This window comes from Oxyura jamaicensis, chromosome 22 (genome assembly GCF_011077185.1).
Source record: "Oxyura jamaicensis isolate SHBP4307 breed ruddy duck chromosome 22, BPBGC_Ojam_1.0, whole genome shotgun sequence".
Taxonomy (NCBI): Eukaryota; Metazoa; Chordata; class Aves; order Anseriformes; family Anatidae; genus Oxyura; species Oxyura jamaicensis.
Window position 1 is genome coordinate 783980 of NC_048914.1, and position 23712 is coordinate 807691.

The 23712-nt window shown below is 39.4% G+C and overlaps 1 protein-coding gene across 3 annotated transcripts in view; it reads left to right on the plus strand.

Moving 5' to 3' along the window:
* SLC23A2 (solute carrier family 23 member 2) overlaps positions 1 to 23712 on the plus strand; it is a 55780-nt gene that overhangs the window by 12655 nt on the left and 19413 nt on the right. For 2 of the 3 annotated variants that reach the window (XM_035345271.1, XM_035345272.1), the window contains exons 2-5: positions 11609 to 11883; positions 12433 to 12531; positions 19176 to 19292; positions 20506 to 20663. In XM_035345271.1, the coding sequence (XP_035201162.1) occupies positions 11752 to 11883; positions 12433 to 12531; positions 19176 to 19292; positions 20506 to 20663 (506 nt within the window). In that variant the 5' untranslated portion in view covers positions 11609 to 11751. Of the gene's footprint in view, positions 1 to 1855; positions 1953 to 11608; positions 11884 to 12432; positions 12532 to 19175; positions 19293 to 20505; positions 20664 to 23712 lie in introns of those variants that run through there. The other variant, XM_035345273.1, reaches the window with a different exon arrangement.

Below are 23712 nucleotides of genomic sequence, written 5' to 3' on the forward strand. Positions count from 1 at the left end.
CCCTGCAACTACTTAAAAGAAATCATTCTTGGACATTGGAGTCAAAAAGCAAATGGCTTCTTTTTTTCTTTTTTTTTTTTTTCTTGCCATTGATTGTTTAGTCCTCTGGTTCCCTGTAAACACATCAAATGTCCTGAACCTAAAATAATTTCCAGCATATCCCTCAACAGTATTGTACCTGGACAATCTTGTAGGCAGCCAGTGGACCTGTGGTGCAGCACTTTATTTATGGTTTTAAGATATAGTGATGCTTGCCGTAGGGTCAGTAAGCTTTCTCTTTATTGGGCTTTGCATATGTTTTGTGCTTTGGGTGAACATCAGTGAAACCATTGGGAATCAGAAATCAAGCAAAGGAAAGAATCTAATAATTAGAAAGGAACAGTAGAAGAGGTAACTTTTCAACATCTCTTTGCAGTGGAGATTAAATGCTGGAAAATGTGTGTATGTATATATACACACACTGTTTAGAATTATAATTGGATATAATTGGCTTTCTTTAATGTGTTCTTGGAAAATGAATAAAAAATAATGCATGTAATAAGTGTCAGCTTTCAATTAAATGTGCCCTAATCAATTTTTCATTCTTTAATGAAAGAACAAGCACATGCCGGTATCTGATCTGCTGATGTTCAGCAGCGTTCGGGTCTTGATAATTAAGTAAGCTCTGACAGTCTATGACGAACTTCTAAAATTACGTAATGCTTGCTTTGCCTACTAGAAGGGAGCTAGATGGCGCCATTGGCCTGCCTTTTGGCTCCACAAATTTTGGTTCAAAAGGTGCATTTCAGGTAAAGAGGACTCATGCTGCCCTCAGAGGTCTTGTCTTCTCTTGGAGACGTGGAAGTGGCAGGGATGCTGCACGTAAATGTGGGCAGTGTCCCATAGCTGAGTGCTGCTTTCTGCTGGTTTCTTTTAGTTAGGGTATTGGTTGTAGAAGTGATGGTGACTCAATGGCGCAACACACATGGAGTATGTGGAGAGGTTGCCACGTGATCACTTCCCTCTTGGGGTAAGGGAACAGTATACGGACTTCATAGCAAATATGAAGTTTTTGTTTGTTTCCTTTAGAAGCAACGGTGCTGTGCATGTACATGTGTGAGACTTGAGAGAGTGGGGAAGAAGGTTCAGAGTGAGCACAGGAGAAGGGTCGTGCCCTTGACACAGTACCATCCTCGTGCAGAAAGAGGTAGATCAGGAAGAGGAGTCATGTTCTGCCCCCCTTTCCATCTCATTTTGATCCGAGGCCCTGAGCATCACTTTTAGGCAGCTTTTTTTCATTAGTGAAGTGAAGGAGCCCAGCACGGTATGTTGTGTGCTCTCAGTTCTTGGTGAGTTTGTGAATTGTTAAACCTTGTTTTATGGAATAGAACTTTTTGATCTGGGAGCTCTTGAAAACTGGCTAATAGCTAAGAAAAAATCTTCCATGCAGGTTGCACAACCAAGGTTTATGGTAATGCTAATTTGTTCATCACAGCGATGGGTGGAGAAGTATCCCAATTCTGATTGCAGCTGCTGGAGTCAGGCATGTAAATATTTATGCAGCTTGATTTTAGAGGCCCTGGCTGGGGATTCTGTCTGTAGCATTGCAGGTTATGTAAAACACTTGAACCTCCTTGCTCGGTTTGATGTGTACGCACTCTGCTGTTACTTGGAGATACTGTCCCTTCGCTTACTTTTTGTAACTATGGCAGAGGCATGTAGTAACAGTTTATGACCATGTGGTGTCTTCCTGCATTTCAGCCGTTGTGTAACGTGCAGAGATGTTTATTGGGCAAAGTACAGTTATACAATGTAGTGAGCCCAACCAGATTATAAAATTCCTCCGTCAGGATGTCTGTATCCTTTCAGGCTGTGGCTTGCAACTTGAACTGTTGCACTGAGCACAGACTGGAAGAAACACCGTGGAGGAGTTGGCCGAGACAGTCTGTAGAAGTCAGTACGGGTTTCTGGAGGTAAGGGCTTCTCTGAATCCAAATGTTAATGGGGATGATTACAGGAATTCAGCTGCTGTAGTGTAGGAATTATTAAATAAGACAACTGAAACCTGATACACGCAAGTTTTGAGTAGCTTAGTTTTCAATATATGCAGGATTTGGAGACTTAGTTTTTCATTTAAAAATATCAGCATCACTGTAAAGAGAGATTCAGAAGTATTTACCCTGTTTTCTGTTTGCCTGTAAACTTGGTCTTCTTTTTAATTTAAAATGGGAGGAAATTATATGACGTTTATGTAGTTTAAAAAAAGTTTTAAGAATGCTTGACCCCAGATGCACAGCATCTTGGTCAGTTTTTGAAAGTGTCTTGAATTCCAATCTTTTATTAATAAGTTATGTTAAATGGAAGAGAAAAGCTTAATTATTTCAAGTTATGCCTAACAGAACAACTATGTATCTGTGTGTGTATATTGTGTAAAGTGTGTAATCACTTACTGGTTTTATATTGCTTACTGGACTCAAATTGCTTTCTTCCAGCAAAGACTATCTGCTTCAAAAGTAGACTTAAAGGTAAAATCCTTGGAAAGGAGCTTCATAGTCAGAGTTGAAAAACTTGGCACATTACCCAGGTTTGCTTAATAAATGGAATTTTTCCTAGATGAGTCTCTTAACTTCACCTTTGTTTTAATGTGATGAAGGTCTTGGAGAAAAGGAGCTTTCATCAAAGTGCCAAGTAGAAGTACAAAGAAAGCTGAGGAAAGATCCAGTGTATGCTCAGGTTGCTTTCCGAGTGCTGTAAAGGAGCTTAATGAACTGTGTATTAACATCCATAATAACGTGGAAGTTTCTGAATTCTTAGATTATTAATGCTTCACAGGGGGACTCTAAGGACTGTATGCTATTGTAAATCAAGTTAATGCCTACTGTAAACAGGGATGGATGTGTACTTTGCTGAAGGTAAGGCTATGAAGTAGTAATATGTTTCATGAAGGACAGTGATACGGTATTTCATTTTTATTTATATTATCATTGCTATCTAGAGAACATTGCAGGTGTCATTTGATATCAGTCATATAGTGTCAAGCTGTAAAACTGTCAGATCTTGCTTATGTCTTTGAAATGTATTCTTAGGAGTTTCTTCCAGATACTACTTTGCTGCTCATTCGTTAGGACGCAGATCATTGCACATGTTGAGTGCATCTCCTATGGAAAGTAGTGCACATCCTGCACAGAATTTTGGCAAAACTTTCACCTATTGGAGCAATACAAAGAGAGAAAAATGGTGTGAAAAATAAGCAAAGAACAGCTCAACAAAAAATTGTTTTGACCAAACTTGCACCTTAATGTTGACCAATACCTCTTGGAAATATCTGTATTTAAGACATTTTTGTTTAGATTCATAGCCAAATTATCTCTTTTTAATAATTTGAGTAACCAAGCGTGTAGTTTTTGAAAGCTATGAGCTCCTTTGTTAAATATCTCATTCAGTTGCATTTAAGTCCTCCTTTCAGCAAGCTCATTCACATAGGAAGTTAATGAGATTTACCTAATGTGCTTTAAATCAACAGAAGGTTGGAGCTGGGCATAACTTTCCTGTACAGCTTTGTGTAGACATGCTATAATAATGTTGGTCAGTTGTTAAGACATACTATTCTGGATGGCAGTCAAAATACCAACTACTTAAAAATTCATTACTGCCTACAAAGAAGGAATACGTTGGTGCTTTGAAGACGTGCTTTGAAGTGAGAAATGAACTCAGGACTGAAACTCCTTAAAGTGCCTGTCAAATCTTGTTTTTAGAATCTAAATGTTAGAAAGTTGGGGCATATTTAGCAATGCTTAGTCCACTTCTACTACAGGTAAAGGGAAATGATGTGTTTTGGTGATGTGTTGTGTTAGGAATCTGAAGTACGCTTGTATGAGTGTGGATGTAACTCCTCTTGAGCAGAGGGGGAAAATCTTACTTGCAATGTTTAAGGACATTGCAGCATTTAAGTGCCATTTCATTTAATGGGAAAGAGCTCTGGGCACAAGTGGCATGTGGTAGAGACAAATCACAAGTACTTTTCAGACCAAAGAAGCTCTGTTTCAAAAGAGCCCGAGGAAATCTCTACTTACGACTAAACCAGGAAGATAGTTTTTACATGTAGCAACAGAAGATTAAGTACGGGTGCTATGCAACTTTTTCCGCATCTGTAAGATGGTCAAAATCCCCTGCAAGGCTGAAAAAATGCCCTTGGGGCACACCTACATATCTGGAACGGTTTGTAGGGTAACAATCTTGCAGGTGCTGTATCGCAGCACCAATCTCAAGATGAAATTGGGATGGCCAGTGCTGAGGCAGTTGTGGTTGTGGGTCTACTGAGAGGACTTGGATTGCTTAACGTCAAGTGATTGCTGGGCTTGATTAGCTGCACTGATGAGGTATTTGTCAATGAATCCTTTGAAAATGGGAGGACTTTCTGCTCTGTAGAAAAACATCAAGCAACTTCTTGGTCAACGTGGAGATGCAAAGTTGCTACTCTTCTGATTGCTTATAATTTGGTCATTAATTTTAATCCCCTTGATAAAGCACAGCCCCTTTTTAACAATTTCTAGAGATGATACCTCAGGTTTACTGTATTTCTGCTGCTGAACAGCACGTGCCGATGGCAGTGGCAAGCAGGCTGGAAAATAAAGGGGTGAATCTCACTCTGAGGATCTCCTGATGTTAAAAATAGCATAACTCAAGACTTGTGAAAGTGTGGATGTGTATAAATGCCCATCGCTGTGGCTCCCGTGTAATACATGGAGGACCAGGTGTGTCTAATTACTAGAAGTCTTTTTATCACAGAATCACAGAATAGTCTAGGTTGGAAGAGACCTCCAAGATCACCGAGTCCAACCTCTGACCTAACACTAACAAGTCCTCCACTAAACCATATCCCTAAGCTCTACATCTAAACGTCTTTTAAAGACCTCCAGGGATGGTGACTCAACCACTTCCCTGGGCAGCCTATTCCAGTGACTAACAACCCGTTCAGTAAAGTTCTTCCTAATATCAAACCTAAACCTCCCCTGGCGCAACTTTATCCCATTCCCCCTCGTCCAGTCACCAGGCACGTGGGAGAATAGACCAACCCCCACCTCGCTACAGCCTCCCTTCAGGTACCCGTAGAGTGCAATAAGGTCACCCCTGAGCCTCCTCTTCTCCAGGCTAAACAGTCCCAGCTCCCTCAGCCGCTCCTCGTAAGCCTTGTTCTCCAGACCCTTCACCAGCTTCGTAGCCCTTCTCTGGACTCGCTCGAGCACCTCCATGTCCTTCTTGTAGTGAGGGGCCCAAAACTGAACGCAGTACTCGAGGTGCGGCCTCACCAGAGCCGAGTACAAAGTATTATGATACTTTAATGGCAGAAACTCAGTACAGAAATCTTCTGCGATTGGTGTAACCAAAGCCAAGAGCAATTCGGAGAAAGCTGCTGTTCCATAATTAACTGGGAATCGCCTTGCTTTTGTGTTCAGTTGTGTGTCTGGCCAGGGGTGGCAATAACCTTAAAGTAAGCTTGCCTAATTGGAATTTACGTAAGTTCCTCGGTTGTCTGCTTTGCTGGTCTTGAAAGCACAGAAGCACTTCTGTACCAAACTGATTAGGGAAACAGTGCTTCAGTGAAGGAGTTTCTTTCAAAACTTCCCTGATCTCTTGGCATGCATCCTACTGTCTTCCACAGCAACCTGCAGCTCCCTGGACGCTCCTGTGCTGCTCCCAGCTGTGTGGCTGCCTGTCTCCCTCTGCGGGGTCACTTGGAGTGTGCCAGCTGGCAGCAAGCCAGCTGTATCGCTGTCCTGCAGCACACCCTTTGTCTTCAATATGTCCTCGGTGATGTAGAGTAGTATTAGATACTTGGCCTAACACACTTTTTTAAAAAAAAAACAAAACAACAACAAAAAAAAACATAAAAAAACACTAAACAAAGTAAACGTGGTGCAGTTGTTACTGGCTTAAAGTTCTCATGGCTTGAAGTGATGCTACAGGAACTGAGAATTTATCTTCAGTCAGTCACCAGCGTAGCTGTTCCAGAAACAGCTCTGCAGTGGTGGCTGCTGAATTTTAAATTTGGTTGTATCCTCTGCTCAGACCAGGTATATTCTAACAATCAAATATCCCGAGGTGCAGGTTGCAGGTTCCTCTCCACATCTCTGTCGTATGTCTATTGCCAAAATTATAATCTCAGACATAGACGATGTCTTGATTTATTTTTAGACACAGTGTGTTTTAGGGATGCCACACACCTGAAAGTGGAGATGGTGGATCTTAAATCCTGCCAAAGTTCAGGTTACTTGCCTTAAGTGCTTTGAATGTATTTAAAATTTAGGTGAAGCTAACCTTGTCTGATATAGGGTTGGACAGCTTCTGGCATTGCATCATCTATGCTTGCAGAAGAAAGTTGAGTCTGACAGCTAATTATAAATAATAAATTGAAGTTTGTAATTAAGCTGTCACCTTAATTTGATTCTAATCTCCCTACTGTATGTGATAGACTGAGCTCTCTTGGCTCTTCAGTCATCTGTAAAAACCAGAAAGATCCTGGGTTGCATCTGACATTCCTCCTTCCTCCGGGCATCATGACATGTGCTTGCCAGGTGCTGTACCTACATCCAGTGCTCCTGGGAGCTTTTCCATCAGTATGCTTGAAAGAATGTGCTGTTTCAATGCCAGCTTCTTTTATAACCATGCCTGTTGTGCTTCCTTTATGAATATTTCCCTTGCACAGCAGTGTAGGGACACCAAATGTAGGTCAGTCCCTGATTTTCCACAATAGAGATTGAGAAAAAAGGACCACAGTTGCTGCTTAACTTGCGAAGTCTGCTTGTGACTTGTGTTATGCTAAGAAGTAGGAGGGATGCACTGACCTTTCAGACTACCTAGTATGCTCCTTTTAACTCTTTCACCGGCTGGTTTGCTTGTCTCTTAGACCTCTCCCAGCAGAACATTGTGTTTGAGGGACAGCAGTATAGCAAACCAAATACAAGCTAACCGATTCCCATTTCTCTTGGTCTCAACAGACCGTTCTGCTGCTTTGCCAGGGAGTTAAACATTTGTGTACAATACTTTCTGTCTGCAGCTGTGGCTTCAGGGGACCTGGTACCAGTTCTAAAATGCTTCTGCCCCATCACACAAAGTACAAAATGAGTTTTGTGTTCAAACTTTGTGCTTACTGCTAGTGTTTATCTGCTCTGCTTTGTGCTGCGTCAGCTTTCTCCTGCCCTCTCAAGGCAACCACGTGAATCAATATGGGAAGTCTAAACTATTTTGGCTAACATTTCTGTATGGTGAGCAAGGCTCAGTTGCTAAAAATTTGAGATCCAGTTGAAATTTGGAAAGACCCTAGTGGTTTTAGGAAATTTCTATTTTGAATTTAGAAAATAAGGAAAATACATAAAGCTTGTTTTCTGTTAAGCTTCTGGGGAAAAAAAAAAAAAAAAGCATCATGTTAATGCCTTGGAAAAACAGTAATTTTCAGCATTGTAAGTCATTGTGATAATCATGGGGGAACTTCAGGTCCAAGCTCAGTTGTTTGCAGGGGGTTAACCTCTAGGTCTGCTTGTTGCAAGTATCGGGAGATGAGCATTACAGTATTGACAACATAGCATGTTAAAAGACCCTCAGACATAACACTGTAGAGAGCAATGCCATTAAAGCAAACTTTAATTTTTTTGGTACTTCGTAGTCATTAGTGGGTATTCTCAGATGAATAGGAAAAACGTATAGGAAAAAGTTTAGCGTGATTCAGCCAAAGACTAGGTCAAGTAATACTGCATTTAAAGAAAACAATACAGGTAAGGGAGAAGATGTGTTTGTATAGTTGCATACTCCTTTAAAGGGGTTCTTGGTCCATTTTTTCCTTTCCATGTTAATAAGCTCTTTAAGTATGCGTCTCTCTTCTGTAATGTCCAAGTTACCGAATGTAGTAAGAGATGGACTTCTGATTTGTCTTTTTAGACAGGCATGCCTGCAGTTCAGTAGCTTGTGAAGTAGAAACCTCTTACACCTTGTCTTGGTATGTGGGCGAATTTCTCTGTTGGAAAACCTTTGTTTCCTTCAGTGGATGGACATTTTTTGTGGCAGTGATTCCAGAATGACATGCAGGGAGAACTGCAAGAACAAAAAGATGAACAGAAAACAGAAGACCATAATTCAACATATTTATTGAATATCTCCATCTCTTATGGTTCTTAAAACTTTTTCCTTCCCTGAATGTTGAAAAGCTCCATAACTCATTTTAAACAGACTAGGTAGGAGCTTCTGTGATAAAATCAGAAATGTATTTTCGTGACTGCTAATGCTACAAAGATTAAGGACTACTGTCCTGTATCCAACAAGACGCTCCTGTAGCTGTGTCTTGCTAGTATTGGAACCAAACCTTGAAAAAGATTTGTGTAGGAGAAGAGAGAATTTGTGGAAGATGCAGCGTGACTGTTGCCCAGTTCCTGCCGGGCAGCCAACTGGGCTTTCCTCTTGTGAACTTGTATCGGGACTATCCCCTGAGCAGGCTGTTTGTCTAGATACCAATCTTATCTAAAGTACTGTGAACCCCTGTCAGCTTCTGCACTTCCTGAGTTAATCATGTATGAGTATTGAACATAGTTGCGTATAGAAAAAAATGAATGTTAATCAGTGTCCCGGTGGAAGTTTCACTTCTAGCCTTCGCGTTTGGTCCCAGATGGCAGATAACTTGTTATGTGTGCACTTGGCTGATTGCAAATGAGTTTTATCTCGTGTTGCGTGACTTTTTGGCTTCTGATCAGTTGGATTTGTTATGGAGGGCTATAAAATGTCTGAGTCACCTTGTTTAGCTGTGGTCAGTTGGTGGGATAAGAGCTGTGATAAAGGAGATTGGTATCTTTCAGATGACCTGAATGGCTGCTGCCTAAAGATTCTTATTTCGATTCGGTACTTCTGATTGCAAAATAAAAGTATTCTGAAGATCTGTAGTTATCATTTCTGCCAGTAAGTGCAAGTTTAATTGCTGGGTAGAAGCCAGTATAGTTCATAGATTCATTGTCCTCCTTTTCCTTGGACAGCCCCCCAGCCTACATACGTGTAGTGTTTTTATCTGTGCACATGCGTACATGTACACACTTGTGCGTATATAAATGCACACTCTTACCAGGGAAATAGCAGTCAAGGCTATTTTTGTCAATTTGGAGTAGCTTGTTTGCCATCATCTGGGAACCCTCATCCAAATAGTACCTTTCTAGCTATTGTGTTTCAGCTCTAAATTAATATGAGGCACAGCTTATTTGTGTGATCTGCTGATGTAATTCTCAAGAACAATTCCAAGGAAGTATTGCATGTTCTTGGAGAAGATATCAGTCCTACTGTTTTGCAATGCTAAATAAGATTATATGGTCTTTTCTTTTGCATCAATGGAGATGATATTTAATGCTAATTAAGAAGCTTATTGTGCTGGAATACCTTAAACCAGATCTCCTGAAAGGCAGGTATCCTGCTGGTCTGGCTCTTACAGTAGTACTTTATTGGCATGGCTGTGTTTGTTAGGTGTAATTCTGTCCGTTCCCTTTCCAAATCTGAGATGATAAAAGCTGCCAGAGTAAATTAAGCGTGTCTCCATCACTGATTTTCTTGGAGAACAAAATGTGTCTATGCTGAAAGAAAGACGGATTCCTTTCTTTTATTCACACTTTTTTGTGCCTTTGCAGTCGAAGCAAAAACAAACCCACAAAATAACAAACACCTGCCTGCACCAGTCTTTAACTGGTTGAGCTCCTGGTTAATTCCTGAGCTGGTTAACTCCTCTCTAACCTGGTCGTGTCACCTCTCAGACCTGTATGCAACAGGCAGTTTTGGGACTAGTATTCCCATAAATATTTGAGGAGGCATCATTGGTTATCGGTGTACAAAGTAAGAAACAAGCTTATATACAGTTGCTGTTCATGTCCAGAGATACGCATTTTTGAAGTAGAAGCATTTTGGAATAGAAGCATGTGGTTATTGTAAAAATGGAAAGGCCTCTTATAAAAGTCAAGATGGTATTTGAAATTGTCCTGTCCTTTAGTCTTAAGTGCAAGTGAGAAATAATTAGTCGTGCTATCTTACTATTTACTTTAAGAAGCAAATCTTAATTAAACCATTATTTGAAGGCAGTACTTTCCATTTTGATTTTAATTAGGAATGCCTTTAAGGGCATTTCAGCGCCCAACGAGTATTTCTTATGTATTTATATTTTGTGTCTTGAAAAGTTGCATCACTTAGAAAGATTGTCTTTCACCTCAAGTAACCAGAATTTTCTAGCAAATGGGCAATTAACAACTGTTAAGAGATTTTAAAATATTAGTACTTTATAATTTTTCAGGCAGTCCTAATTTGCCTCTATCAGATGGGTCTTTCTCAGGTTTAATTATTATTGCAATTACAGCAGATATTTGAGCTGCTGGCATTTTCCTGAGCAATATTTTGGACAGGAGGTTTAAGAAAAAAAACCACTAACCCGTACTTTCTGGCTTTCTTATGTGTATATATAACAGATTTTTGGATGTCCATTAGCAGTATTTCCACCTCCTGCAATTAGGTTGAAAATATCACTTTGAAGTAATGCCAGTGTGCAGTGGGGTTTTGCCGCTTGAATGCGTTACTGTTTTTGCAGAAAATTTCACTTGTTATTTTGAGGAGCATTATTCAGGTTCTATCGTGTACTTTCATCTGTAGCTTGGGTTGTTTCATCCGCAGCTGCCTGCAACTGCACTTTCTTTTTTAAAGATTGGTAACCACAGGATGCAAGATGTGGTTTACTGCAGAATTTTTTGATGCTGTCCTGCAGGAAGTTTAGGTTCAAATCTCCTAATTTGTGCTCCTTTGTCTTGGAAAAGGCAAAAGTGTGGATGGCCAAGGACTGTTAGGTCCCTTTTAGGATCAAAAATGGGAAAACTACACTGTGTGGTGACCCATCTGGTAACACACGAGAGAACCACTAAGATGTATGTATGATCTTTCCTGTTCCTGTGCCAAAACAGTAGCAATACCAATTAAAATGCAATTTTGTCCTGAAGCAGTTGTTTCAGCATTATCGGGCAGATAACTTTGAAAGTCCTTGAGAAAATGGGATAATTTGGGGTAAAAGTGTAGAGCAGAAGGGGCTGCGTCTGCCTGTCTGAAATAGGCTCCGTGCTTCACTGCCTTCTACTCTTAGCTTCCTGGATGTTTTGTATTTAATAATATGTTATCCTAAAAGGAAGGATTTAGATATTCAGAGGCAAAGTCATTATTAGGTCTACAAGTTTAAATTCTTTGAAGAAGCATGAGTATTGTTTGCAGGTATACAATAGCAAGCTGTTTGGCGTCTCAGTAGAGCTGAAGTACAGGCTCACTTTGTTCCCAAAAACTTCTGTGGAAATAACAATGAAATAGAAACAAAACCAGCATTTAAGTATGCTATTAATAATGGAAGACCACAAGAGAAGAATGAGAAAATAATCACAATATTCCCATCCTGAAAGAATTCTAAATGCTCTCCGCTTATTTTTATGTGATATCTGCTCATTATCAAATCAAGAAAAGGAATGCTAAGTACGTATGAGTTGTGGCTGTGAGAGGGGAAGCAAGTCTGAAGGGCATATGTGTTTGCACATGTAACTTGGATAATCCAGGAAAAAAGTAAATGTCTTTTTAATTCTAGGTGCTAACAGTACTTAAAGAAAGCAACCTTTCCAGCTGGATTGTTGAGGACTTTTGTGATTCCCAGAGGTGCTGCTGTTAAAATAAGGAATTGTCCTGTTAGTGCTTGGCTGGTCAACCCAGAAGCATTCTCTTGGGTACTGTATGCAAGTCCCTGACATTCTGGAAACGATGGGAATTGGTAAGAATACCACTTCAAAGTCGGTGGAGGCAGGAGGCTCAACAGAAGGCAAATATGAGGATGAATCTAAACATCCCACCTTTTTCACCCTGCCTGTAAGTAGTGCATTCAAGAACTGCATACTCAAGCTCAGTGTGAATCAGTGAACAATACTTTGTTGTTAAAACGTGATACAAAACCTTTATCTCCTTCAGTTGTCAGTAAAACCTCTTTTGCCACTTCTTACTGTTTATATATACACATGGCCGGTTGTGTTGTCTATAGCTATTTCCTGTGTGTGTTCCAAAGCAGTACTGTTTAGAGGACGTGGGATTCCCCGTGGGATTCATGATTAGAACAATTGGTGGTCATACTGCAGAGTGCACCAGCCCCCAAGACAAGCATGCTGTGTTCCTTGAGGCAGCAGATACAGTTGTTTATCATCTTTAACTTACTCAAATTTTCAGTTATATCATTTATGTCTAGGCTTCAAAGAGCTTTGTGTGAAGCTGTTAGAGAAACGATTGCTTGTCGTGCACGTTACCTTTTCTAACAAAATGTCAAAGGCAGCTGTTAAGAACAAGGAGGGTAAAATGGCTGACATAAACTTGCAGAGAAAATGTTTATTTTAGAACCTTTTTGTTTTGCTTTGCTTTGTTTTTAAGGTTGTCATTAATGGTGGAGCAACATCCAGTGGTGATCAGGATACAGAAGACACGGAGTTGATGGCTATCTATACTACAGAAAATGGCATAGCAGAAAAGGTATGTAGTTGTGTCCTTCTATACAAGAGCTCACTCTTGCTTTTTTGGTGCTATTATTTGTTCACTCTAGTTTTACTTAGCTGGGAGATGTTCTTCCTCTGTTTGAATGTGCTGACTTGCAGGTTCAGATAAAGTTTGGGTGATTTCTGTCCTCACGACTCACCAGGTCTGCAGTTTTTGTTACTGAAGTCGGTGAATGACTCAGCAAATCTTAGAAACAGTTTATTCACTGTGACCTGCCACCTAAATTCATAATATGCATTTTTTGCATTTCTTCACTTATGTTGGCCCTTTTGTGTGATTTCCCTCCTTAGATCGTTTTCCCTTGTTCTTCAGTTTTTATTTTTTCCTGTATTTAGTCAAGTACACTGGGAAGTGTTGAATACCTTTGAAAGTGAGGTCTTTCCCACTCTTTCCCGGTCTCTTCTAAGCTCCAGCCTCATAAACCTAACTTTCTAACTTTCTCCCAAGTAGGGAGCTGCTTATTATTTTGTGGCAGCTTTTGAGTGAAGGTCAGGTTGTTCATAAAGGCCCTTGGATATTTTCCTTAGGGCAGCAACGGTTTTCTCATTTGTATTTGGGAGGATCTGGTTGATGCCTGAAAGGAACCCAATTTGGTTGTGATTTTTTTTCAGCTTTTTTTTTTTCTCAATTGCATCATTCATCAATTCTATTTAATAATAACCTTGTAAATAGAGATAGTGAGTCACCTGAACTTTCCTTTAAAGTAAAGGAAGAGTATTATAGGAAACATGAAAAGCAACTTTTTCTGAAATGTTTATTATCTAAATGTCTCTGTGGTTGGGCATTATCCAAGAAAAGCCTCAATCTGACAAAATTTTTCAAATATCCTAATTGAAACAAGGAGTAAAAAAAACAACCCTCTTGGTTCCAGGTAAGAGCACCATGACACTTGTTTCTCAGAGGCTGTAACTTCTACTAGGACAAGGATGTTCTTGTGTAGTGGAGTTAGTTTTCTAACTTGGATGTCAAAATTCACTTCTGAATTTCAAATGTACACCAAGAGGGTAATTATGGCAGACATCTTGTAGAAGAATTTTAGAAGAATGTTATGAATGCTGGAGTCTGCATTGGATATGCTTTGTCTTTCTTACAGCTGATCTGTATGTAGAAATTTGTCACATCTCTACTACCATCTTGATCATGCTGATATTTTAATGGACACATTTTGGCAACTGTTGACATGCATACGTCTGTGATGGCTGACTTGGAGCATGCTCAGACTAGCGAGTAAAGAGGCAAAGCCTCAAGCAAAAATCGTTGGGATGAAATTGAGCAACTAAGATTATTGATCACTAGACATGAAAACATGTCTTCATGGCCTGATATTGCATATGTATATTTTTCTCCCTTCCTCTTGATCCCTGTGAATCAGGACTGTACATGATAGATGATAATTTGCCTTAAAGAGACAGCGAGCTTTTATTCAATTAAATCTGTTTGAGTTAAGTCTTTGCTGTAGCTTACAGTGAATGGACCGTGAAGGGGAGAAGCCGTAGCATTTAGCAGTCTCATGTATTAAGATGGTATCTGAGGCTAGTGTTTCTGGTAATCTAGCCAAACTGCCTGTTTTTCACTTAAAATAAGTGTGTGCGTGAAGCATGATTACTCTTCTCCTTCCATTCCTCTGAAGAGATCATTCACCAAAAAAGTCAAATGGAAGACGTAGAATAAATATCCTTTGACAAAGAGAACTGAAGTGTACTTAATTGCTGGAGGATACCCATTGCTTAAACTCTCTTAATATTTGTTAACAGAAACAACTATTAGCCCACGTGAAAAATAACTATTGCTGCATTCCTGTAAACAACAGGATGTTGCTTGTTGCTTAACTCAAATAATTAGAACATATTGTCAGTTCTTATTTAAGGTACTTCTCTAAAGGCCTCTTGTTCTTGCAGTTCATCAGCTTTTTCTTGGTCCTTCCCAATAACACTTTATAACAGAGTCTTCATGTCTTCATCTTGCATGGTTGCTGGTGTTTGTTTTCCTGATTTTTTTTTTATTTTTTTTTCTGTTATTGCCCAACATTTTTGTTCCACCTTTCTCGCTTTTTTTTTCTGTGCATACCTACTCTGTGTTTTTTAAAATTTTTTGTGTTGTCCCACCTATGGCCAATTAAAAACAAAAAAATGAATTAGTCTCTGATCAGTATCTCATTCAAAAAGGTGCAGCTTATTCCTGGCAGTTCCCTAAAGCATATTGCTGTGGCACATTTGGCAAGCACTAGCAGGTAGTCATTACATGAAACCAGCAGGCACATGCTTGGGATATGAAAGGGCCAGTGACTACCCAGTGACTTGCAGGTTGGAGAGCCACACCTCACCCTAGCTCTCAGATTTCTTGTTTGGTCTTGGTGTCTCTTATGTCCATTCTGTTTAACAAACCTTTAGCAGATAATAGCTAAAGTTGAAAGCTTCCTCTTCTGAAGCAGGATATATCTGGCTTTTGGAAGACGATCCATCCAGGATTGAGGAGTATCCTGGATGTTCTCTATGCCGATACTTTGCCGTTTAGGAAGGACAGTGCTATGACATTTCTGCTTTAAAGTTTGAAATAGAATTCAATTGAAGTGGACCTACAAACTTCCTTGAGTCCAACTGCACACTGACTGCCATGGGGCATCAACAGGCTTCCTAGAGAGGTGGTTCCTGTTGTTCCAGAGTTTGACCCACTGTCACAGTAAAGAACATTTTTCCTTACATCCAGTCTGACACCTCCTCAATTCCCAGTGCAGCTGTGTGCTGTTCGCATGCATCCTACCATCAGTTAGCAGGGAACAGAAACCGTCACCTCCCTCTGCGCTCCTCTCCTTGGGGGGTTGCAGAGAGCAAGGAGGTCACCTCTCAGCCTTTTCTTCAGACCAGGCATCCCATGTGTCCTCATCCTCTCCTCATAAGTCATTCCCTCCAGTCATTTTACCAGCTTTGTTGCCGTCCTCTGGATGCTTTAAAGGACCTTAACATCCTTTCTATGTTGTGGAGCCCAGAACTGCATGCAGTATTGAAGGTGAGGCTGTACCAAAGCTAAGTGTAGTGGGAGAATCACCTCTTTTGACCATCTGGCTCTGATGTTTAATGTACCCCAAAATGCAGTCTGCCCTTTTGGCTGCTAGGACACACCCTGGTTCATGTTGAGCCTGCTGTCAAGCAGCACTCCCAGATCCCTTTCTGCTCGGCTGCTTTCCGGCCACTCGTTTCCTAGCTTGTGCCTGTGTCCAATGTTACAACATCCGAGATGTAGCACCTGGCATTTTCCTTTGTTGAATATCATGCCACTTACGATTGCCCAATGTTGCAATCTGTCTAGATCCCTCCACAAGGCCTATCCTCCCTCCAGGAGGTCAACACTGCTGCTGACCATCCACCAGCCTGGTGTAGCCCCATTCACTACAGCCCTTTGGGCTCTACCATTCAGCTAGTTCATCAGCCAGTGTAGCATGAACCTTTGTATCTCACAGTTGGACAATTTGTCCAGAAGGGTACCATGAGGGATATCAAAGGCCTTCCTGAAACCCCTGAAGACTACGTGAAGCACCTTCCTGTCATCCACCAAGCAGGTGACCTTATCATAGGAGGAGATGAATTACTAAGGCAGGACTTTCACTTGGGGAACCAGTGTTAACTACGTCTGATAACAGCTTTGTTCTTTAACTGCCTTTCAGTATCCCCAGGAAAATCTTATCCATAGCTTTTCCTGGGAGTGAGGTTACACTAACAGCTCTGTAGTTCCCTGGGTCTTCTCTCATGCTCTTTTTGTAGGTGGATATAACGTTGGCCAGCTTCCGGTCAGCAGGGACCTCCACAGACTCCCACGACCTTCAGCAAATTGCTGGGAGGTCCACCTATGACATCTGCTGACTCCTTCAGCACTCTGGGATGAATCTCATCAGGCCGCCTGGACTTAGGAACATTTGTCTCATACAGCTGGTTCCTTACACTTTTGGTGGCTAGAGATGAAAAGTTGCTGCTCCCCAAGTCATGGTCCTCCAACTCAGAGGACTCGGCAGCCATGGATGTGCTGGGCAGCCAACTTTTTGAATGCACCACTCTCTTCCAGGTTGATAAGTCATAGTTTCTGAATTCTGTTGCCCTAAGAAGAAGGGGAATGTATTTTTGATTGGATAGACTTGATGCGACCTCATCAATCCTATGAGGAAAAAATAGAGATTGGCACTAAGAGGAATGGTAGTTAATGGATATTGGTCTTGCAAAGTTAGAAAAGCTAGGAAAAAGGATCAAACATTGGCTTCAAAAGGCAGGGACCAAAATAGAGCCACCAATCTGTACAAATCATGTACTGGATTTTTTTTTAGAGAACCTGGTATCCTGTATGGAAGCATCATGAACTTTGAAAATCACATTTTTGTCAGTCTTTGGAAGGAGTAATGGAGGTTGCTCAGTGTGCTGTGGTATGTGTCTGTTTCATCTTTCCAGCAGTCAGGTGGGAAGATTCGATGGTTTGTTCTGCTAAATTTGTGCTGCTCGTTGGGTGGCTTCAGCAAGCTGATCTGATTCATGAAACAAACAGTTAATTCCTGCTGAGATGTTCCTACCTCATGGGCAGATTTTGTAACTGTTCTTACTCTTCCTTCATGACCTCTGTCTCTTTGAAAGTGTGTAACGACCTTTTTGTCAAAATGTTGAATAAACAAGCAGTGTCACTAAGCAAAGTTCTCAGGTGGTGCATATATTGCAGTGAAATAGAGGGGAGGCAGTTATATATACGCATACAAAAATATTTGTATGTATGTATGTATTCTCTAGGGAAAGTTTCACAAAGTTGCTTTATAGCACCAGAAGGTATAATAGGAGCTTCTCTGGGTGAACCTTTATTTTTCCTGAGCAGGCTTTCCTAGACATCTCTAGTGATGATTAGTGTCGTGATATTTCTCCACATCTTATACCAGTTGCTGAATCTCTTTCCTTCTGCTTATCTTTGTGGGTCAGCCACTTTGTGCCCTGCTTTGGATTTACACGTACTTAGGTTGACATGGGGACATAGATGTTTTTTCCTAAGTTCCAGTTATAGACAAGACGTGCAGTTTACAGCTGCTCAGTGCTCTCCCTCCAGCATGATGTGCAGCTCTAAAACTCAAGTTCTTTTTTAAAATTATTTTTGTATTTTTTCATTTTTTTAGTGAACCCCGTCAGGCAGGCAGACTTTTTCCTTTTTTTTTAATGAAAAAAAGTTATATTGATGCTGCAAGTTGGCAAATACATAGTTTTCCATGTTGATCTGTTCAGGAACTATACCTTTAAAATAATCCCAGTGATCAAAATGCTTAGTACTTAATTATGTTTAAGAGTTTTCTGAAATGAGTGTTTCTATGTTTCACTTTCCACTGTAATGCCCTCAGTCTTTCCATAGCAGTGTAGTCATTTATAATCTCTGAATTTGAATTAACATGTTCCCAGTGGCATTTATTTTCCCATCAGAAACAGGGAGTAAAAGGGAAATACTGTGGGTCAGTTTGGCTTCCCCTGTGGTTGGAAAACTAAATGGAGATTATTTTAGATAATCAGTGAATGAGTTTTGATTTTGAAGAAGACCATTAGAAGCAAAGTCACAAATCTGGCAAAGTTCCCAACCTTTGTGTAAGGCTACTTCATGTGAGTTTAAGTTCAAGTATGGATTAGGTCAGAACGTTAGTTATATAAAGTATTTTTTGGATAATTGAGCTGAAATGATAGAATCTGATATTTCCTCCTGCTTTTGTTGTCAGTATTTAGACTTTGGAGCATTGTATTCTTGTTCTCAGGAATTCAAAAACCAGAGTTAAACTTAAAAAATTCCACTTAATTGCGAAGAAGAAATGGTTACTCTGAATCTTGTTCTAATGGAATATATGCAGGGATTTTAATGTATGCATATGTTTGGTCAGTGTTCTCTTAGCTGTCTGTGAATTAGGGCACATGGAAAGCCAGAACGTGGTATTACTTAAATTCTTGTACGTCTGCTGGAAGTTAGCTTGACTAATATAAATTGGCCATGGATGTGTTAAGTTATAACGATTAGGATGTTTTTCATGTATACTTAAATGTAGGGTAGGAAAAAAAATGAAGATCTTATGACTAAAAAATGGTTAACACAGACTGAAATTGAGTAAGAATTTAGCTGGGAAGTAGTTACCATAATGAGGAACTTTGTTGCCTGTGATTTAAGTGTCTTATGCAAGGATAGCTATTTTATAGCTTTTTTTGCTTTGCAAATAGCCATTGTTGATTCTTCTATTTAGTTCCAATTCTTATTCTTCCTTTTTTTTTTTTTTTTTTCATAAACAAGTCTGTTGTGATAATCCTGTATTTTGGGCACTGTCTGGCTGCCAGACTGGTTATATCATAAGTGAACTATTGTTGTGCTAGAATAAATAAGCAGGAAATGGTTTATACAAATGAATCTGTTCAGTACAACTTCAGTAACTACAGTTGGAGATAAGCTCATCATCAAAGGTATAAAGTGTCTGAAGACAGAATGTACAGATGTTGCTTGGGAGTATTACACCAGGCTTGGAGTATCTTGGAATTCCCTGATAGTTCAAATTAAGATTATTCATATGTAACGTTAACTGACCATTATGTTTTGTGTTCTTCTCCACCTTTCTACCATCCCCAATTTGACAGAGCTCTTTGGCAGAGACACTGGACAGCACTGGCAGTTTAGATGCTCAGAGAACTGATATGATTTACACTATCGAAGACGTTCCTCCATGGTATCTCTGTATATTTTTGGGGTTACAGGTATGTTTCAAAACAGCTGCTATTTTTTCTCTGAAAATTTTAAAGTTTGTTTAGCACTTTCTGTATAGTTTCTTGCATTTGCATATGTGATAATTTTATTCTTCCCACACTTTCGCATATTTGAAGAAACTGTGAAGATAGTTTCTTCTGAAGTCGATCACACAGTAAGATTACTGTGTTAATCATGATTTGCATTATTGCTTGCTGGCTTATGCATTTGTGAGATGCACTTAAATGTTTATTTTTCTAAGCTGTTGGTAGTAAATATATGAACAAATGCTATGTGCAGAGCTTCAGAAACTGACATCTTGTACCTCTGGAATTAAAAATGGAGAGAGATAACTGTTTAGTGTTGAAATCTTCTATATTAAAGCTGATACTGTAGTGGTTTCAATTCCAGAAGCTTGATAGCACCATCTTGCAGTCATAATCTGTAAGTTGCTAATAAGCAGGTGTCCTCCTCCTGGAATGCAAATGTATGCATCCTACAATCAGTAGGATTGTAGTTGTGAGCAGGACCCTACTACTAGTTCAACCATTTGCTTATGTGAAGCAGAACAGCTTATTTCATCTCCCTTCTTTCTTGAATGGCAATAAAATCTATGCCACAGGAATGCAGAGAATTTGTTAGCATCTGTAAAGTATGGTGAGATCTCCAAGCAAAAACATTCCAAAGCATCTTTTTACTTCTGTCTTTCCTCAAGGGCAGGCAGTTATGTAGGGATTATATTTTTATTTGCATTGGTGAATATAGTGACACCTGTTTGCTTAACATGTCTGGGTTGCAAAAGAATTAGTAAGTACCTAGTGTCTGGTACTTGGGAGCTTATTTGCATGCTAGTTTATGTGTGCTCTAAATTAATTTGTAAGCTAATAGTTTTTCACATGGTTGAAAATGAAAGGAGTTATTTATCTGCTTTTCTGAGTTGAAAGCTGTTTTCAAGACAGTTACCTAGATACCTCCTCATCAAGAACAGTAGCCATGTAGCTATGTAAATAACCTAGTTTATTCTACATAAATAGCGATCATTAGCAACGGGCAAGTGGTAGCTTGACATAGAGGGCAAATAGTTGAGAAATGCTTTAGAACCAGGAAATGAGAGATCTGATGGATAATTAAAAAGCAAAAAGATCCGATGGAAAAGAAAACACCTTCATAAACTCTTTTTTTAAACTGTCTGCAGTGTTAACAAACCATTTCTTTTGTTCACAGCATTACTTAACATGTTTCAGTGGAACTATAGCAGTTCCCTTTTTGCTAGCTGATGCCATGTGTGTTGGATTTGACCAGTGGGCTACCAGCCAGTTGATTGGGACCATTTTCTTCTGTGTGGGCATCACTACATTGTTACAAACAACTTTTGGGTGCAGGTGAGATTTGGGCTTTGTTTCTATTTATTGGGCTGATGGTCATAAGACTATGCTTTTCAGTCAGAGATCCAAGAAGTAGTTAGTCTCATCCCAAAGGATGAACATGAAATACAAGATAACAATTCAGTTACAGGACAGTTAGTTAAAGCTTTTGGAAAGCTTCTACAAAAATGTGGATCTGAATTCAGAGAAGGCATTCCATGGGTAAACAAAAAAAATGCAGAAAATAAAAAGAGGAGAGAAGTCTCTGAGAACAGAATGTAGAAGTGTTTATGAGGATAAGGAAAAATTTATACACCTTTGTAAAGCGGAATTAATTTTGTTATTTTCTTTAGTTTCTTTAATGATGCGCTATTTTGCCAACATTTAGGTTAAGGTTAGTCGTACAACAAATTGTGTGTCTGGTCCTGTAAGGTGCTTGCCATATTAAAAGGGTAAGGTGTTTGGAGTCATGCCACAAAATAAGCACAGTTGAAGAAATGTGTTAACATCCAGCTCTGGTATCTTAGACTGTAGCTTACTTTGAGTAAAGTGGTCTGTGTAACGTATTTCCAAAGTTGATTTAAGAACTTTGAACTTTTCTGCAGAAATGAAAAATACAATAATCAACATTGGAAAAAGGATGAGGATAACTTTTTATTCTTTTGAATCAAGTATGTCTGGTCATTACCTTGCAATAAACAAATAACTTGACTTTATTTGTTAGTTGCTCTGAGTTGCAGGCTATGATCCTTCCTTGAGATGGGAAGAAACATGTATGTTAGTGTAACTTTATGGGGATGCCTCAATCTTGCCTTTGGTGTCCCTAGGAGAATTCAAGAGACCATTACAGGCACTAGTAAATACTTGTAAAAATCTGGTGTTGTTAAGAACAGGATGTTGTAAGCTTTATTAACATAAAGCTGTTTTTTTAAAAAATGTCTGTTCAGTGGTAAACACTGCAGAGGGAAGTGAAACTTACGTTGACTCTCCCTGTGCGAACCAGGAATAACTAAAACCTGCAAAGTTATTTCTGCATTTTCTTGAATAAACCAAGGATAAGTGAAACCAGAAAAGTGCATACTTTATGAGTATGTTCTCATATGATTACTTGAATGATTCTTGGGTCATTTAGTTCACTTTAAGAACAATGGAAGCTGAAATCCTGCATTAGAATAGAAAATGGACAAATGCCCCCCACTTCTTCTAAGATTTATTTAAGAAACAGAATCTTCGGGTGGAGAAGTTATCCCACTAGGGTGCAAAAGACAAGCCTGTGGCTGATCACTTTGATTTTTTAGATCAGTTTTTCATCCAAAACCTTTCCAAGTATGTCAGGTTTTCCAATATAATCTTTAGTTCCTATTTTGGTTTAAAAAGATACGTTGCTAACATACTTTATTTTGTTTTTGAAAAAGAATGTTTGATATATTTTTATTACATTTTGCTAAATTTAGAACATCGTTTTTTTATGGAAACTTCATTCTGATGACAATGTAGTATTATTAAAATTGATGAAAGAGAAAATATTCATCTTTCCCTAATGTATTTTCCTTTAGTCAAGGCAGGTTGTGTTTTCTGCCTGAGTGGCTCTTTGTGCTTAGTTGGGTGTAGCTTGCCTTAGCTATAGTCATAAATTCTCCTTGTCCAAAAGGAGGCAGAGGAGCAGGGTTCTGTGCCCTTATTATTCTGAACCTGATCAGCCTCCCTTTTAATAGGGAATGTTCACCTCCACACACACTCCCATTGCTTTATATAGGAAATTGAGGTATTGTTGACTGAGGAAGGAACTGGGAGATAAGGTCTTTTATTGTTCATCTTTGAGTGTTCCCTTCCTGTGTTAAATGAAGTTGAAAATCTTCAAATTTTCTAGAAAAGTGCAGAGTTTTGAATGGATATTGACTCAAATGGGAGTTTGGTTTTACTGGGCCTTTAATAGCTTTCTTATTCTGCCTCAAATTTATCAGGAAAAACAAAAAGCTGTTTTTATACTTCCTGAGACTTCACAGATCTGAAGTTTGTCATCTTTTTTCTCTCTTCCCCCCACCTCAAACCCCATCTAATCTTGGGCTCTGTCTTCATTACTTGATACAGAGTGATTTGGGGCTCTTGCAAAAACAGGTGTGGTCCCGTGAGTTTTAAATGCCCTGTTCCTTGTCTGTCTTCCATGGTTTTCCTTTTCTGTGGCTTCCACTTGCCCTGTGAAGGACGTTTATAAACCAAAGAGGTAATTGTGTGTGGGTCTTAAAATAAGTTAACCTATATTTATGAAGAAAATTTCAGTGGCTGAACGTTTTATAATGATCTAACGTGATTCTGGTTTTATGTAAGGGTGGGGCTGAGATAAAGTAGCCGTGTTCTCTAAATGAGGTTTTCAAGTATTCATTGGCAAGTCTGTCATCTGCAAAGTATTTCAGCAAATAAAGCCAGTATGGTTTTGAAAGGGCAAATTCCATGGTTCGAAGATCCTTAAAGATGGATTTAGCTCTGTTTATGAGGAGGCGTTGTGGTCAGTTTGGTACCCATACTAATTTTAGGAATTCAAGCAATTTATTAGTTTATGTAATAAGCCAAAAGATTTGGCAAGGATTCAGAAGTTAGCATGACTGAGACAATCAAATACAGCTTTAATATACCTAAACATTTTAGGCTTACTGCTGTGCCCATCACTATGTTATCTAAATATTCCCACGTCTGGGTGAAACGTTAAGATAACAGAGATGCTTCCAGATGACTTCTACTGCATGAAAAGCTCCATCTTCACAAGGACTAGCACCAAAATTGAGCAACTTTACTATTTAGACGTGATATTTGTATACCATGCTGGTGGTTCTTAACTCAGCTGGTAATGAATGTCTGGCTAATAATGGGAAAGCTATTTCATAAATCATGTTCCAAACTACAGCTGTCTCTATGGAAAGATACTGATTACGGTTGGCTGATTTTGAGTAATGTTTAAAGAAATGATAGAGAGGGAGAGAGACTGCTATTTTCTGCTTAGGGAAGAAAAATCAACTGCAGCATTTTGAGCTTACTGGCCATTTTGGTAAATATTTTGGGTTAACTGTCT